The sequence below is a fragment of the Nestor notabilis genome, unplaced genomic scaffold (assembly GCF_000696875.1).
Source record: "Nestor notabilis isolate BGI_N333 unplaced genomic scaffold, ASM69687v1 scaffold19657, whole genome shotgun sequence".
In the NCBI taxonomy this organism is placed as follows: domain Eukaryota; kingdom Metazoa; phylum Chordata; class Aves; order Psittaciformes; family Psittacidae; genus Nestor; species Nestor notabilis.
The window spans coordinates 63,194-79,259 of record NW_009937139.1 but is presented as its reverse complement, the minus strand read 5'-3'; the positions used below and the strand labels follow the sequence as shown (position 1 = coordinate 79,259).

General features: G+C 36.1%; 1 protein-coding gene across 1 annotated transcript in view; it reads right to left on the bottom strand.

Moving 5' to 3' along the window:
• Positions 1–16,066, bottom strand: part of ARHGAP21 (Rho GTPase activating protein 21) — a 63,147-nt gene that overhangs the window by 28,258 nt on the left and 18,823 nt on the right. The window contains 2 exon segments of the mRNA XM_010018685.1: positions 9,175–9,229; positions 15,169–15,247. Coding sequence (XP_010016987.1) covers positions 9,175–9,229; positions 15,169–15,247 — 134 coding nt within the window.

Sequence of the window (16,066 nt, the reverse complement as noted above, 5' to 3'; positions counted from 1 at the left end):
TCACATTGCTGGAAACCAAAATTTCACAGCAATCGACAGGTTAAAATGCTGCATAATAAATTCAACTAGCACTAGAAAATTCTCTTATTCACTTAATGTACAAAAGAACCCTGTTCACTTAATGTAGTACATATGAAAAGTACACACAAATATACATACACACACTCCTCCAAGATGTCTTCTACATAAAAGCTACTGTTCCTAACCACAAAATTAATTAAGTTGAAGCAATAACATCTTTGTTGTGAGCCAACACCCTATAAGTCATCTTACATTTTACAGGAGACAGCTAGTACACGGCACACAAATCTTGCTGCAAAAATATTAGTAGTATTTATCATTTTTAACTTCAAGGTACAAGCAGTATGAAAATCCATGCATATCCTCTACTGTCCACACAGTATTAAAACACAAACTAAAATCTCCAATTAATTTCCTTAGTGCATTTATTTGCACCTTTATGATTAAGAGCCTGACTCCTGAGAAGAAATGGTTATATTATACTTAAAAAAGCAGTGTTTTTCATTGTGAAATTAACACAACATTCAAAATAAATATAAAAAAAAATAAAATCAATGAGAAGCACACAGCATACTTAAACAATACCTTATTACTGAAAAACTTTAGCATGACTTCGTTCAGTTTAAACATAATGAGATAAAGAGCCAATGCAGAGCCTGCCAATGCAACACAAGATTAAAATGATTTCTCAGGGCTTTTACACACTTAGGCGTGGTATCATATCACAGTATTTCCTGTCCAAATCATAACATGCTCAATTCTAGAATATCAATGTGCTCTGTCTTAACAGTAGACAGGTTATAAAAGCCCAAGTGCAGCCATGAAATTAATACAGAGCAAAGTACAGAGGAGGGCGAGGCATTTACAACAGTGCTGCAATGTTACACCGAGCATTATTGAAGTGCAAAATATTAAAGCATAGTGAGAGAAAACCAACCAGATAACACAGGCACAAACACAAATTAAGAGATTAGCATTATGAAGAAAATTCAGCTCAGACTATCTATCCCATTTCCAACAAACTTGCTGTTTCATGTTCTTAAGAAAAACATGCCTTACAAAACCATCAGAGAAATGGCTACTGTACATTCCTTACCAGTGCTGTGCCATCCTTTGTAAACTGCAGCTGGCAGAAAACAGGAAAACAGTAAAAGCTGCTTATAGATATAAAGACAGAATTATCTTGTCATATTGATGTTGAATACAGAAAGCTAAAAATACAACTACACCGATTTCACTGGAAGGTACCAAGAGAGGTAAAGGGCAGTAGAGCACAAAAAATAACTTCACCCTCCTTGTGAGCACATCCATCTCAGGCTTTCATCTGCTCCTCGCATTTATCCTCTACCCTTACAGAAAGCAAAATACATTTGTGCCATTTTGCCTTGGTGCATCCCTACAGCTGCCTGCAGAGAGCTCTGGCTCTATGCAACAAGACTTCCCTTCCACTACAGCAACATTACTGTCTCTCATTTCCCCTGGGCTGCTATCATCCCTGACTTCCTGGTGACGAAACAACAGCTTTATTATGCATTTAAAACAGCACGCCCCTTCCCCACATATATCTGAACATGACCACAAGCTGTCAGCTGACTGCAGCTGCTTTCATGCTCTACATCTGAAATCAGAGGAATGATGCTGCAGAAACACTCCACTCATGAGATTTTTATTTTTTTCCTCCTCCACTCATAGTAAAAATCAAGCCAGGTTTCCACTGGCACATTTAATGGAGGAGAAGAACATAGATAAATATTTTTAAGTATTTTAATAAATGACTACTTAAGATCTTGACAGGCTGTAAGAATTAAATATATGTATCTATAAATGGAAAAGATGATGAAAACCCAGAAAACAGATAGAGCAAGAGACAACTGGCATGCAAGAGAAACAAAAATAATCACCCCCTCCAATCAGAAAACAATTACTAATTTATACAGCTCATAAAACAGTTCAAAACCTGCAATAGACACACGTTACACCAATATAAAATGCACTGCATTTATGTTTTTGTAAAACATGTCCCTGACAAACAATGCTTCATTGACTTTGACAGCAGAAAGGCTGAATTCCAAAACCAGCGTGATCTGATCATAGCCAAAGACTACAAATGAGTTTAAAAATCAGGTCTGAACTCTTGACAAAATGTATCCCAGATACTACATCTCTTCAGAAGACAGCATGTTCACAGGGTCCAAAATTAGATCAGCTAGGCTTTCTTCTCCCTTCCTCCAGTAAGGAGTATGTTTCCATGATTGCAGGTGTATCCAGACAGACTGCCAGTTCTGAGTAAGACAGAGTTACTGGAAAAAAGGTTTTTGATGAGGGAAGTGTTGTTCTTTCAACCTCATTCCACCCACTTCCTAAGAAATCACTGAAACAAAGCTGACCTTTCTTCCAAGCAAGAAAAAGCTTATAAATGGGGGCTGTAACATTATAACAAGGAATACTAAATATCTTTGTTTCATAATTGATTAACAGCCTAAAAAGAAATATTGCAACTTACATGAAATGCATGGATCTGTTCTGAATAATGTCACACTGAACGATGCATCATCAGCTTTTTTACTATGAACTGTTTTAATTGCTTTAACTAGAAAGTGAAGCTAAACTGTAAGAAAAGACTTTGAGACTAAAAAACGTGAAGCATGCGAATGGATTTATTAGTATTCATACACTATTTTGACACTTAAATATTTGTAACTACATATAAAACAATTTGAATATTACTCTCTTCTCCCTTTAGTTCCTCAAATCACATAGCATGTGGAAATAATACCTTAATCTCTAAGTGATTGCAACAGAGCATATACTCATAAAAACCCCATTAGGGTAGGGCTTAAACTTAAGTATTTAAAAAGACTTATAAATAAATGAAAAAAGCCTTCCAACTTAAAAATAAAAATTTAATATCCAGATCATTAATGCTTCTGATTCAGACACCAGCCAAGCCACTCAAATTCCTATAGGAGCCAGGTACTCAGCAGTTTAATTCAGAGTTCCAACACAAATGAAAAATCAGTCTTGATGTTTTATGAGCAATTTCCCACCTTCTCAAAACAACAGCAGTTATGGAAGGTTTACCATACAAATACAACAATTCAGAGTGACATAAAGAGCTTTGATGGATAACAGCTCTGCAACAATTACTAGAAGAAAACTGCTGTGCTTACAGTAAGAACTCAGTGTGTTTCCAGTTACTGGGTACAATTTCTTCCCCATCTTGCAATCTGGTTTTGTTTGCACCAAGTTTGCAAACTCCTGTGGCAAAGATTTAATTTCTTACTGTGAATTTGTATAACGGTTAGCACATTAAGGGTTTAACTGTTATGGTAATACATTCATGTATGATATACAAAATAAATCTTAAGCAAACAAAACATTTTACAAGGTCTTTTTACAAGGTATTTTATTAACCCTCTAAAATCCAGCTAGGGATTTTGCTTGCATTTTTTCCTCACTTGGTTTTATGCCATTTATGTTAGAATGATGACAGCTGACATAAAAGGATTATGTCTTAGCAAGAATCACAGTGAAACCCCATACTTCCAAGAACTTGAACCAACCATGTCCTACTCCCCTTAGTCCAAATCCATAAAAGCACATAGGCATATGCTTCACTGAGGATGAGCATGCTTCACTACGCTTCACTAGAGGATGAATAATAACACTGATTTCAAATGAACTACTTGCAAAATTGGAGATAAGTGTTTTGGTGAATCAAGCTACTGTTCCCAGCACCTTGCAAGTCTGAGCTTGAGGCTTCCTACTCCAATCACTTTGACTTCTGATCATGTTTCTCTTCCCCAGCCCCAACCTATTCTCACATTTAAGAAGACTATGGGAGCTGTACCGCAGAAAAGGTTTTCAGCTGTCTTAAAGTAAACACTTTCCAGTTACAGTTTGCTCTGGCAAGAATGTCATTAATACAGATCAAGGGGTTCCATTTTAGTCAGAGACACCCAGAAAACACTATGGTCAAATAACATTATCTGAAAAAAAATTATCAAAAACCCCATAAACTCTTTCGTCTCAACAACAGTGAAATTTTGGTATATGAAATTTAATGCCTTAAGCCCAAGAAATTTAATTTCCAAATACAAGCCGTGTGAGAGACTTTCCTCCTAGTCTATATTGAGATGAGGAGGGTTGATGCAAATTGTATTTTCTAACATACGCAATGAAAGATAACAAAGTTTAAGTGTCCTAGGTCACACTACGTCTTCACACCACACCCCTTCTTCCATTGTACTTGCTGCCAGAGCTTTAATATTATTCTCTGCATACATAAGTAACTGCATCAGTTCAAAATCTGGAAGTAAACAAACGGTCCAAGATTCGGGTCTAAATACAGCTACGTATGAAAACATCTCTGTTTATTAAAAGTAAGGCAAATTTAAACACTTTACAGTTTGCCAACTTTACAGTTTGCCAGTGAAACAGCCATGTTGCTCCTTTAGGTCTGATGCAACTGGACGGTCTCAGGAAAAAAAAGACAATATTGTTCAAGTTGACTATGAGCAGACCTGTAGTCAGAGGCATAAGGTTACTGGGGCATCTAAAACTCTAGAATAAATTCCCTTATGCAAGTTAGTTTTCTTTTTCTTATTTTTTAACACAGGTGCATCCCTGGCAATTTCAGGGTACCACAAGGCCTTGAGAGCTGCAAAATTCCACAAAAATTTTAAGAATCAGAAATGGCAAAGCAGCAAACTCTTCTGACCTACTGAAAATATCCACATCACCTGACTAGAAAGCAGGGAGGAAAAAAGTGAAGAGATGCCTCAATTGCCTTTCCCTTGCTTTCCTCATCATTCCCATCTAGGATTTTTTTTTTGTTCTCCATCTACAAGAGAAACATCACTGTTCAAACATGGTCAACTTTCAGTTAGTGATACACAGTTTCAATGGTTTGTAATTTTACAGAAAGATTAAGATGTAAAATAAGATATGCAAGAGGGAACTAAACATGAAAAAAGATGTACAGAGGTAAACAGCCCCCTTTTATTTCCACATTTACCATTATTCACAGAATGCCCAATAAAATCTTTTTGTAAATGAAACTACAGAGATCTTTCTGGCATGTTTCAACATATTCACATGCTACTAAAATGTAATTGTGACACCACCTAGGACTAGAAGTAAACCTCCTATCTTTTAGGGCAATTCCTGTGAGGCAATGATTTCTTAAATCTTATTTGAAGTTAAACTGCAGAGGTAGGATAAAAGTTTGGAAAACTGAATTTCTGAGTTGGTAGTGAGGGAAGTGAGAGAAAACAAAAGATGAAAAATCAGGGTAACTTGCCTATAGCATGTGTGTTGATACACACACATACACATAGTAGATACACATATTTACAAATAAATATCTACATATATTCACATATATCTGATATGTAAGCATTAATATGCTACATTACAAATAACTTTTCAGATGAACAGATCCAATGTAGATCATATCACAGATGCAATTTTTAAAAGAGTGGTATTTTCAAGTGCCTGATACTTCAAAAGTCAATGACTTGGAAGCCATATTCTTCTTTACATACACAAGGAATGATTAGCAAACAAGAAAATTCCCACATGAAATAATCCTGCATATGAAGAACACCCTAACATGTACACATTAGTCACTAAAAAGTCCATTGACAAGAGTCATAACACAGCTGACCTGTAAGCAGGCTTAGCAATTTCAATTTTCTCTCTCAGGGGAGCATCTTTACATTCAGTATGTGCTGTGCAGCACAAAAAGGTTTTGGATGACTGAGAAGTGCCACAATTTGAACAACTTTTTAGTATTAAATTTGTTATGCAAAGACTACAAAACAGCAACAATTCCATTAAGTACACTTAAGAGCTCTTTGTAGTTGACCTAAACGTGTCTTTCAATTTGTATGTAGTCAGTGGTACTAAAACCTACAAGAAGCGTAAAAAACCAGAACCCATTTGCAGCCGTCAAGAGTTCATGTTTTTGTCATGGGTAGAGATGTTTTAAATATCCTCTCCCCCATCCCTAAAGTCACATTTCCAAGATCATACCAGTGAATGAACATGACTGATACTGATTACACTAACAGTATGCTTTCACATGTAATTGCCCTCTAAGTAAGCACTGTGCACGTGCCACAGAGGGTGATGACTTGTGGATTGCATCACTTCATTGTTACTATTGATGAATGGATTTAAACCCCTGTTTTCAGGAAATCCAATATACCAAGAGGTTCACAGACATATATGGATATTTCTGAAGACTAAACTCAAGGTTTATAAATAGCAAACCAAGGGTAGAAACAAGCAACTGTGGTCTTTATGTAGTTAACCTAGTAATCAGCCATCATCATATGGAACAGGCTGCCACGTACTGTAAAACTTAGCACAACCAGCATCATTCCTGAATATAATGAAATTATTTCATCCTCATTGCACTAGATAAACCTTTCATTAGCTCCTACTACAATATGCAGCAGTGCTTTGAGTTCTTCCATTTTTACAGCATACCTGTATTTAACATCTACAGTTTACAAGTGATAGCAACTTTTAACACTACTTCAGTGACATAAGTGTAAGTTTTCCCTCTATTAATAAGGGCATAATGTACCTTACCATTTTTTTGTCACTTTGCACTTACACTGACCCTACCACTACAGAGATTATTATCACTTATATGACCTGTACTTCATTCAGGAATAAGAATATGCTCTGAGATTTATAATTTATTTAGAGACTTCCACAAAAGCTAATACAACATTAACCACAACAAGTGAAAAACAAAACAAAGTATGCAGTCTCTCAGCTGAAAATAAAAGTTATCATCTTTTCACAGGGAATGAAAGGAGTAACAGTCCATGCTGTTTAAAAGTATTTTAAACATAACTGTTCTTCACTAAATCTTGTAATAAGAACAGTAGATCCTAACACCTGAAGGTTTAAGACCATCTTCAGAGGAACTGCATAAATTTTTCATTTGACTGAAGTTACAGTGGTGCACTGTGTCTCAAAATACTGCTAATTGTTGTTTTAGAAGAGTTTTTTCCTCCTTTGTGGTGGTCTAAAAGGGAGAAATCTACAGGCTGTAACTGTCAGCTTCTGTTGTACGATACAGTTCATTTTTATCACCTGTATATTGACATGTTGCAACTCTGCCATCAAAGACTGACACCTGAAAACATATATACTAAAGTTCAGACTGTGACAGAACCACATGAACAAACTGCAGCTCCCAGAAGCCTTTCCAACAGGCCTGAGTACAAGCAATGCTCAGTCTTGTGGACTGCAGAAAACATCTCTTCATGGCTTTCCTCTGCCAGATGCCTTGTGGAACTGACAGTCTTCAAGACAAACCCACTTATACCTAAAAACACACTTCACAGCAAACAGGAGCATAATCTCCTCCATGTGATATGATAATCACATACCAACCCAACCCAACAGCAAACAACTGTCAGTAGGAACCCATATCAGCTATAGAGGAAATGCAAAGCACCTTTTGCAAAATGACGACCCCACCACTCAAACCTAATCCTCTTCCTATCTTCAAAAGAGGAGCATCACAAACAAAATTCACAACTCTACTACATCTTACAACTCAAAAGAAAGTTTTCTCTAAATGACACCTGGAAATTACTTCATTTTTTTCCCCCAGAACTCCCACAGATATTTTTTCTCTTTCCTGTACCACTCAATCTCCTCCAGGAGAATGACCTTATTTTCTTTTTACTAATAACCTTCTCTAGCCCAAAGGCAACAATCGACTGCCTTCCTCTGCCATCATTCTCACTCGTTGATATAACAACTTAAATTCCAATCGTTTTCAATCTATACTTCACCTGAAGCTTGCACTTCTTGTTTCATCAGCAGAAGGAAGATATGCGCCTAAGAGCTTCTTGCCCAGTCAAATACAAAGGTTAAACCTATAATTCTTGCCTTGCCCAGATCCTTAACTATATGGTTACAAGACTGCACTGGATGCATATGCCATTCAAACCACTTACAGGTTAGAACTATTCCTGTATTTTTATATATTTACAGTTTGGGGGGGGTGGGGAGGAGGGAATAAAAAGAAAAAAAGGAAAAAAAACCCCACCAACCACCACTGCCAAACAGCTTTTCCCTCCCACTTATTCATGCAACCCAAACCACCCCCTGCCCCCAACATTCCCTGTGCTGGATTACTGAAATATTTCTTTATCAAATGTTCTCAAAATATCACTTCTATTCTAATAATCTTGGCTCGCTGGCCTAACTGGCTGAGTTCCTATACTAGGCTCTACCTTCACCTTCAGCTCAAAACAGAGATTCTTGGGTTTTCTTCTTTACCCATTAATTTGTCCTTCAATACTGGAAAACAGCTACTGAAACCCACAGATTTTTCTTAAATGTTATTTAAAGTCAAGTATTACTATTTCTGTGTGGATTGGAAAATACAATTTTCCAACTACTAACTAGAAAGTCTACCCGTTTCCTATCCTTCCAGTTAAAAATAAACTAAAGCATATTGATACATTAGGTATTCTGATTCTCCACAAAACACACACATCATATTTTATCCACAGCTCTTTTGGACTGAGAGGCATTAAATGGGAGATGAATTAACTCTCTATATATGGAGGACCTCAGCTCAAATGGGAGCATACAGGCACTAGTGTAAAAAAACATTTACAGCAGTTCCAATTAAAAATTTTGTCAATAACCTTCAGCATATTCCCCTTACTTCTTTCCTGGAAATGCACAGTTTGTGCGTTATTATCAAAGGCTAATTCTAAGCACCATTTTTTACTATTTCATTCAAACTTAGTAATGATTCCCAACTTACTTAAAATGAGACAACCTAGTTAAAGAAAGCAATCCAATTCATAATTTCTAACATAAGGAAACTAATAAAAAATGTAACAAAAATACAAACATTCTTAATTTATTATTTTTTTTTTTGCAAGAAGCTAGAAATATCATGTGCAAAAGGTACTCTCCCCTATATTTGGGTTCCCCTGAAATTTCAAGGGATGTCAAGCAAGTAGTAGAATATCTAAGGAGTGACAGAGAGTTAAATGTTAGCTCTTTAACTATTTGCTGGTAGCACAGTTCAAAGACTTCATAACCAACAGCAAGACATTTTTCCTTAGTCAACATACTGTCTGAATATAAGCTTCATAAACATACCAATTGAAGAATGTCCTCGTCTTTTGGCATAACACTAAGTTCCAATATGCTGTCACTGAAAGAAATAGAAAAAAAACAAACCCATCACACATGAACTTTTGGAAAAGATTTTCAATTCTTGTTACAAAAATGATCCATTAACTTCCACGGACGAAACCCATTCAACAACTCTCATGCTAAGTTACAATGTCAGATAATTAACATGAAGGAAAAACACTGATTTCCATTAGAACCTTTGCAAATATGAGCAGAGCAAAAATCTGACTGAAGACTACGTCTGTCTTCTCAGCCAAATCAGTGTATTAAGCCAACACGCTTTGTCAGTTTTGATTTTGTTTATTTGTTTTGTGGTGTTTTTTCTTCCTCCAGCCCTAAGGTACATTAGCCATTCGGAGCTTTTCAGACAAAACAAGGTGTCAAATCTGTGAGCACAAGTTAAAACTTCTCTCTCTCTTTCATTTAAAACTAAAGTCTGTTAGCACTTTAAAATTGCTAGGGAAATGCCGTAACTGCCACATCATGTGAAAAGTGGAGCAACAGCAAGGCAAGCACTAACTTACACCTTTCCACTCCAATCACCTCCTAGCAGAATCAACTTAAACATATTTAGTCAGTCAGATGACATCTGAAATATGGATGAAAAACGCTTGCTATTTATAAGTGCTCAGCCTGTCAGTTCAAATTGCTGAAACCAAATGCAGGAACAGCATGAAGATACAGGAATCCAGATAGTTCAATCAATGTAATTTAAATATGGGCAAAAGTGGGACTCTAAATGTATGGTGTATCAGTTATCCAGAGTCGAATAGTGAACCTGCAGTTAGTATCTACCAGAAAAAAGTATTTTCGCAAGCAAGAAAGAAGTACATGCTTGTAACACTGGATACAGAACAGCTGAATTCATTATCTCAGCTGAGACAGAGGAATACTCTGTTCATGTTCATTAAATGTAAACTGGAACAGGTACAGAGAAGGGCTACAAAAGAGATGGCTTTGTACAGACTTAATTAGCCTTAAAAAACAGAAAATGGAGAGATAACTTTTATTTAGAAATCTCACATAACATGTCACAAGAAGCAAAGATACTTAAACAAACTGACCAATATCAGCACAGGAAAAAGTGCATACAACGTAACTTGATATATCAGACTACAAATTACCTAATCTGTACTGGTCAGTACAATGCATTTGCTGAGAAAAGACAAAACCAGCAGAGATCGTGGCCACTGAGTTCAGGGTGCACAGAACAGTCTATGAAACCATTTAGAAGGACCTCAAATTTCTTATTTCTGCAGAAAGCCATCTTCTCAAACTCAAAACATGGGATTTATTACGCTTTCTTATATGAAAATTTTTTTATCTTGTGGTTCTTTTCCATTTGTTAGTGATTGCAGACATAAGGCTGCATTCCAAAATAGCAGGGTAAGGGTATTTGGTTTCACAATCTTCTTAAACCAGTATTCATTTGAGGGGAGGGGAAAAAAAAAAAAAGGGTTCTCCAAGCAGCATAAATTAGTTTAGTTTCAAGACCAAAGATCAGCAGTGATAGATTTAAGTTTTTCTTTTTAAGCCTATGCACTGCTAGGAAAAAATAAGTCTTCAAAAACCTTTTAAAAATTTTGTTCAGAATACTGAATTTTAAGAAAGATGAAAGTATTGGCTTCTTAATGTGCATTTATAATAGCATTTCCCATTTTGACTGAATGCAGAAACAGCAAAGCTATTTAAAATGATTCTTTAGAAGTAATGTCATCAGGAGCTGAGTTTTGCCTGAACTCCTTTGTATGGATATTAACCTATTTATCAGTTGTAAAACAAAAAGTGAATATGAAAGAGATACAATAGCTGTAGGCATTTCCAATGAAATGTTCAGATGTCATTTCCAAGTGTGGGTAGCATGTATGTGTAAATCCTACTACGCAATTTATGGTATGGTAATAATCAACGCTTATTTGCAGGCTGAAGACTTTGGAAGTCAAAAATATGACAAATAATACTGTTTTTCTCTAAGTACTTTTTATAAAAAGGAATACAATTTGACACAGAACAAACCATTCTTTTATACAAATATTTGGTGCCTTTTTTTTTTATTTTTTTCAGAAAGTGATTAAATCAATTTACCCAGTCTAACACTTCTTTTAAGTAGTCACCCAATAGAGGAAAGGGTTCCATTCAGGAAAAATGTTTTATATATCCTTCAAGTAACTATGTGGTTAACTATTTTATCCCAGTTTGCCTGCAGAACCTTCTGGGCAGTATTTGGATCTTCCAGCTTTACATTTTGTGACATGCTCTCAAAATGTTTTTCAATTCTCATATCAGAAACAAAAAGTATTAAGGAATATTTTTGGTGTATTTATTACATGCAAATTCTGACTTACAAAGAGTTATAAAGAACCACCATATAAAATGGCAGTTTACAGTAAAATATTAGACACAGTATTGTGAATTCTCAGAGATGTAATGATTTTCATTACACATTTTGAGAGTTAAGTTTAAATTTATTGACTTGGAGTCACCAAACTAAAGCACTAATCATAAAGACTAGCTTTTGATACATTATTCTAGATTAAACAGATCCAGTTGCTAAACTCTGTACATTTGTAAGTAATCTAAACAATATCAAGAAGAATTTGCAAACAGAAACAAGCAGAACAGACCTAATAATCCAAATTCCCCACAGTTAAAGTTGGGAATCAGAATCGGTTTCTTGTTTTATTTAGAACTATAAATAATTTACAGAGTTTATCATCAATAATCAACATAACTCCAAGTTGATTATGTAAACAGAATAAATTCTTAATGGACCAAGCTAACAGCTATTGGTAAAGAGCAGGAAACCCTGACTTAACAGTGGTTTCATAATTAATCTTACAGGACACAGTTACTTCCAGCAACTTTTCTGAGGTGTGCCTTTCACCTTCCAGAGGAAATAAACAGCGTATGTATTGCTTTGCTATCTCCAACCAGAGCAAAACAGATGGCATTCTAGACACAGCTTGAAACTTTTATGAGAACAATACAAAACATGCCTGAATTATATTTCATCATAAGCCCCAATGGAATTTATGGGAATCATTTGATTTAAGGCAGCTAAGTTCTGATGTCTGCAGCATTATATAATGAGGACAAACAGCTACAGTTTAACAACTTTTCTAGAAAAATAGTCAGCAGCTATGGAAATTAAGTGTTGTTATTCAAAAAATCACTAAGTCCAGACTGAGTTTCACTGCAAAAAAGCTGAACAGTAAATGTGGGGGCGAACTCTCTCCTTAGAGATAAGAGATTATAAAATTTGCTGCATCTTTAAAAACTGCCCTGAAGATGATCAGAAAAATTACAGAATAAGTACCTACAGTCAGCAGTAAGTTTGAAAGGGTAATTAAAAACAAGAATTAAAAATACAGTAATTAAAATGTCTAGAAAACTATCACAGAATATACTGAGACTATAAATGAAACTGTCTTTAGTCATGAATAAAGGAGACTACAATGGACTACTTAGCCTTTCAAAGGCCTTTCAGTAAATTGCTTGTACGAAGCTCACTGAAGAAACTAAGGTGTGCTGCATGGAAGATTAGCTGAGACACAAGCCAGCAAGAACTGTGTCAATGGGTATTTTTTAGTATGAAAAGTTTACATTTAAAAGTGAACTTGTGCAAGACTAACCTATCAAGAACTATTAAATCAAGTGATGCACGTAAGACCTTTGCTTCAGCAAGTTCCTAAACCGAGGATTTCTGGGAAGTGGGCTAGTACTGCCTGACCAAGTATCACTCTACAATACTTCCAGTGTCTTCACAGTCTTCTCTTAAAAATCCATTTCTGGATATTATCAGAGAGGATACTGACATAAACAGATCATCAATCTGACCCAGGATGTCTATGCTGATGCAAGAACAACATGCTAAAACAAGAAGTATACACCATAATGGAATTTTATTTGCCATGAAATGGCAGCACATATGCAGAGAACAAACTGCTCTGAGCTCAAAAATACCATTTTCAAGAAAAGAATTAGAGAAATCATTCTTTAGCCACATGAGAAGTACTGCCTACATGGCAGATACACCTGATCTGGAGTCTGAGTTCTCCTTATGGATCAGAATTAATATTTATTTGTTTAACTTACGAGGTCCAGCTGAAGACTTCCTGATGGTTATATCTGCTGCATAAAACACTCAAAGATACACATGACCTTTTGTTACCATCTTCTGTGATGTACACATCTAGCTCAAGGCAACGAATTGTTCTCCTCTCCTAACTAACAATAGCATCCCTTCATCTTCTCTGCACTCACTGAAATTAGAGGGACAGATGCAGCAGTGCACTATACCATTCCTGGCTGCACTAGATAATCACTGATAAGGCCTTGTTCAGGTGTCCCTGGTTTATTCACTGTACGCAGGGATCGCATTGTGCTGGAACAGGGTCGCATTGTGCTGGAACAGTTTGCCATGTACAGTCACAGGGTTTAAATTAAAACTTTATACACAAGAAGACCTAAAGTTAAGAATCTCTGGCCACACAGGCCACTGAAGACGGGGCAACCATGGCAGAGGGGTTGGGATTTTAAGGTCCATTCCAACCCAAACTCTATGATTTAATTGACTGATGTACCTGTTGGGCATCTAAAACAACATCCCATGTCTTGGGCATACACTACTTAGTAATATAGTTCTGTCTGTACAAATACAAAATGAAAAAACAACACATGGCTAGTGTTATCTCTCCAGTAAATGTTATAAAAAAAAGACAGATTCCATCTTTCCAGCTCTTGTATAGAAAGTACTAACAACACAAAATTCATTTCAGTATACCTTGCTGTCATAACTTTGAACAGGTGAAAAAACAAAGGAGGAAAAAAAAAAAAGCAGGGATATATTTACTTTGAATGAAATCTTGAATAACGATTCCACTGAAATAGTAGTATCAGGACCTTCATTTTCCTACTTTAACTGTAAGCATACCTAAGTCTTAATGCACGAAGATTTACTAAAAACAATGTGACAGGAGATGTATTTAGAGAACATTTTTGTATGCTAATCATAATACATCTTTCCAGGTAACACACTATTATATTGGAAACTTGTTGCTATAGAAGAGAAATTGGCACTAAGAAAACTCTAAAGATGGAAGCAGATATGAGGCATGAAAAGGAGTATCCAGATTCATGTATGGACATGATTTAACAAGCCCTTGTGAGTTACAGAAGCAGTAAATATTACCATTTCCTCAACTAGGGACTGTAGTGATAGGATAAGGGGTAATGGCTCTAAACTTAAACAGGGGAAGTTTATATTAGATATAAGGAAGAAGTGCTTTACAGTGAGGGTGGTGAGGCACTGGAATGGGTTGCCCAAGGAAGTTGTGAATGCTCCATCCCTGGCAGTGTTCAAGGCCAGGTTGGACAGAGCCTTAGGCAACATAGTTTAGTGTCTGGGGCCCCCGCTCATGGCAGGGGGGTTGGAACTAGATGATCTTAAGGTCCTTTCCAACCCTAACTATTCTATGATTCTATGATTCTATGAACTTTGCAAGGCTCATTGCCTACTGCAAAACAGAGGAAAGCCAAGATGCAATGCAGATGTTTTGCAGGTGTGCACTAGCATAACATTTTTCCTTTGCCACATATGCTGATTTCTAGTTAACAGATCTCATAAACAAGGTAGATTTTTCTGATGTTGTTTTTAAATTGACATGTGTGGTGTACATCCACCTAATCCTCCTGTTTTAAGTTCAAACAAGCTTCCTCTATAACACTCAGTGTGATTTGCACTGAAGTAAAAGGACAAGCACTGAAGTAAAAGGACTGTAGGCACAATTCAGCAGACCCATACTCAAACCTTCTCAGCATTCAGTAAATACACGAAAACAAAAAGAGTAAAACAGAGTGTATTAAGGAAAAAATACAACTTTTTCAGAACCACCAGAAGTGGTCATTTCCTGTTTAATATGCAAAAAATGTGACACATAATTAAATACATTATCTTACCTGTTCTGTATTAAAGCAATGACTTGAGAATATGTCTTCCCAATAACACTTTCTCCATTGACTTTTATAATTCTGTCACCTGTAAAAGGAAAAGTTATACCTTCAATTAATTTGTCTAGATATTTTTTGATCATTTTTATTTTGTACTTCCGTACCTCACAATAACCGAGATCACAAATACATTAAACTAAGGTTAGTCATCTTTGAAAATAAAAGATGCACAATACAACTACGTGTAACCACATACAGGATGCCAAGTTTCGACTCTTCTCTCAGAACATTTTCAGATGCAGTATTTTATTCTAACCTTCCAAATGAATTGCCTAGAAATTCATTGAAAGAAAACCACAAGCAGGTGTAAGCTATACAGAGGCTCCAAAATAAAGTTTTTGATGTACGGCAACACATACTGACAAGCCTGCCTAATTCTTGAGTGAATTGTAAGTACACATTTCATTCCAGCACTTAACCTCAAAATAAACCCAACTTTATCTCAGTACACTGCCAGGCGTAGCTGTGTACTTTTCCTTTAATAGCAGCAAATACTGCAAATCAGTACTACTTCTCAGAAATAAAGAATGGGTATTCTGAAAGGCTCCAGTTTCCTCCGGTTTACATATGCGCTTCTATCAGCTCGTTACCACCCTTCACCTGAAAGAACTCTCAGAGAGTTTTGTGTCTTGCTTCTTAAGCGATGAAAGAAAGGCTGGTGGCAATGTTCAATGCCTGCCAGCAACCCACATGACTGACAGGCACCTGTGATGGATGACAAACCCTATCCCCCACACATAGATACCTTATTCAGTTAAGCTCAGAAATTGGACTATAATGAATACAAATTTGTAAATGCTCAGCGTAACACCAAAATAAATCCTTTCAAAATGTTGCAGGAAAAAGA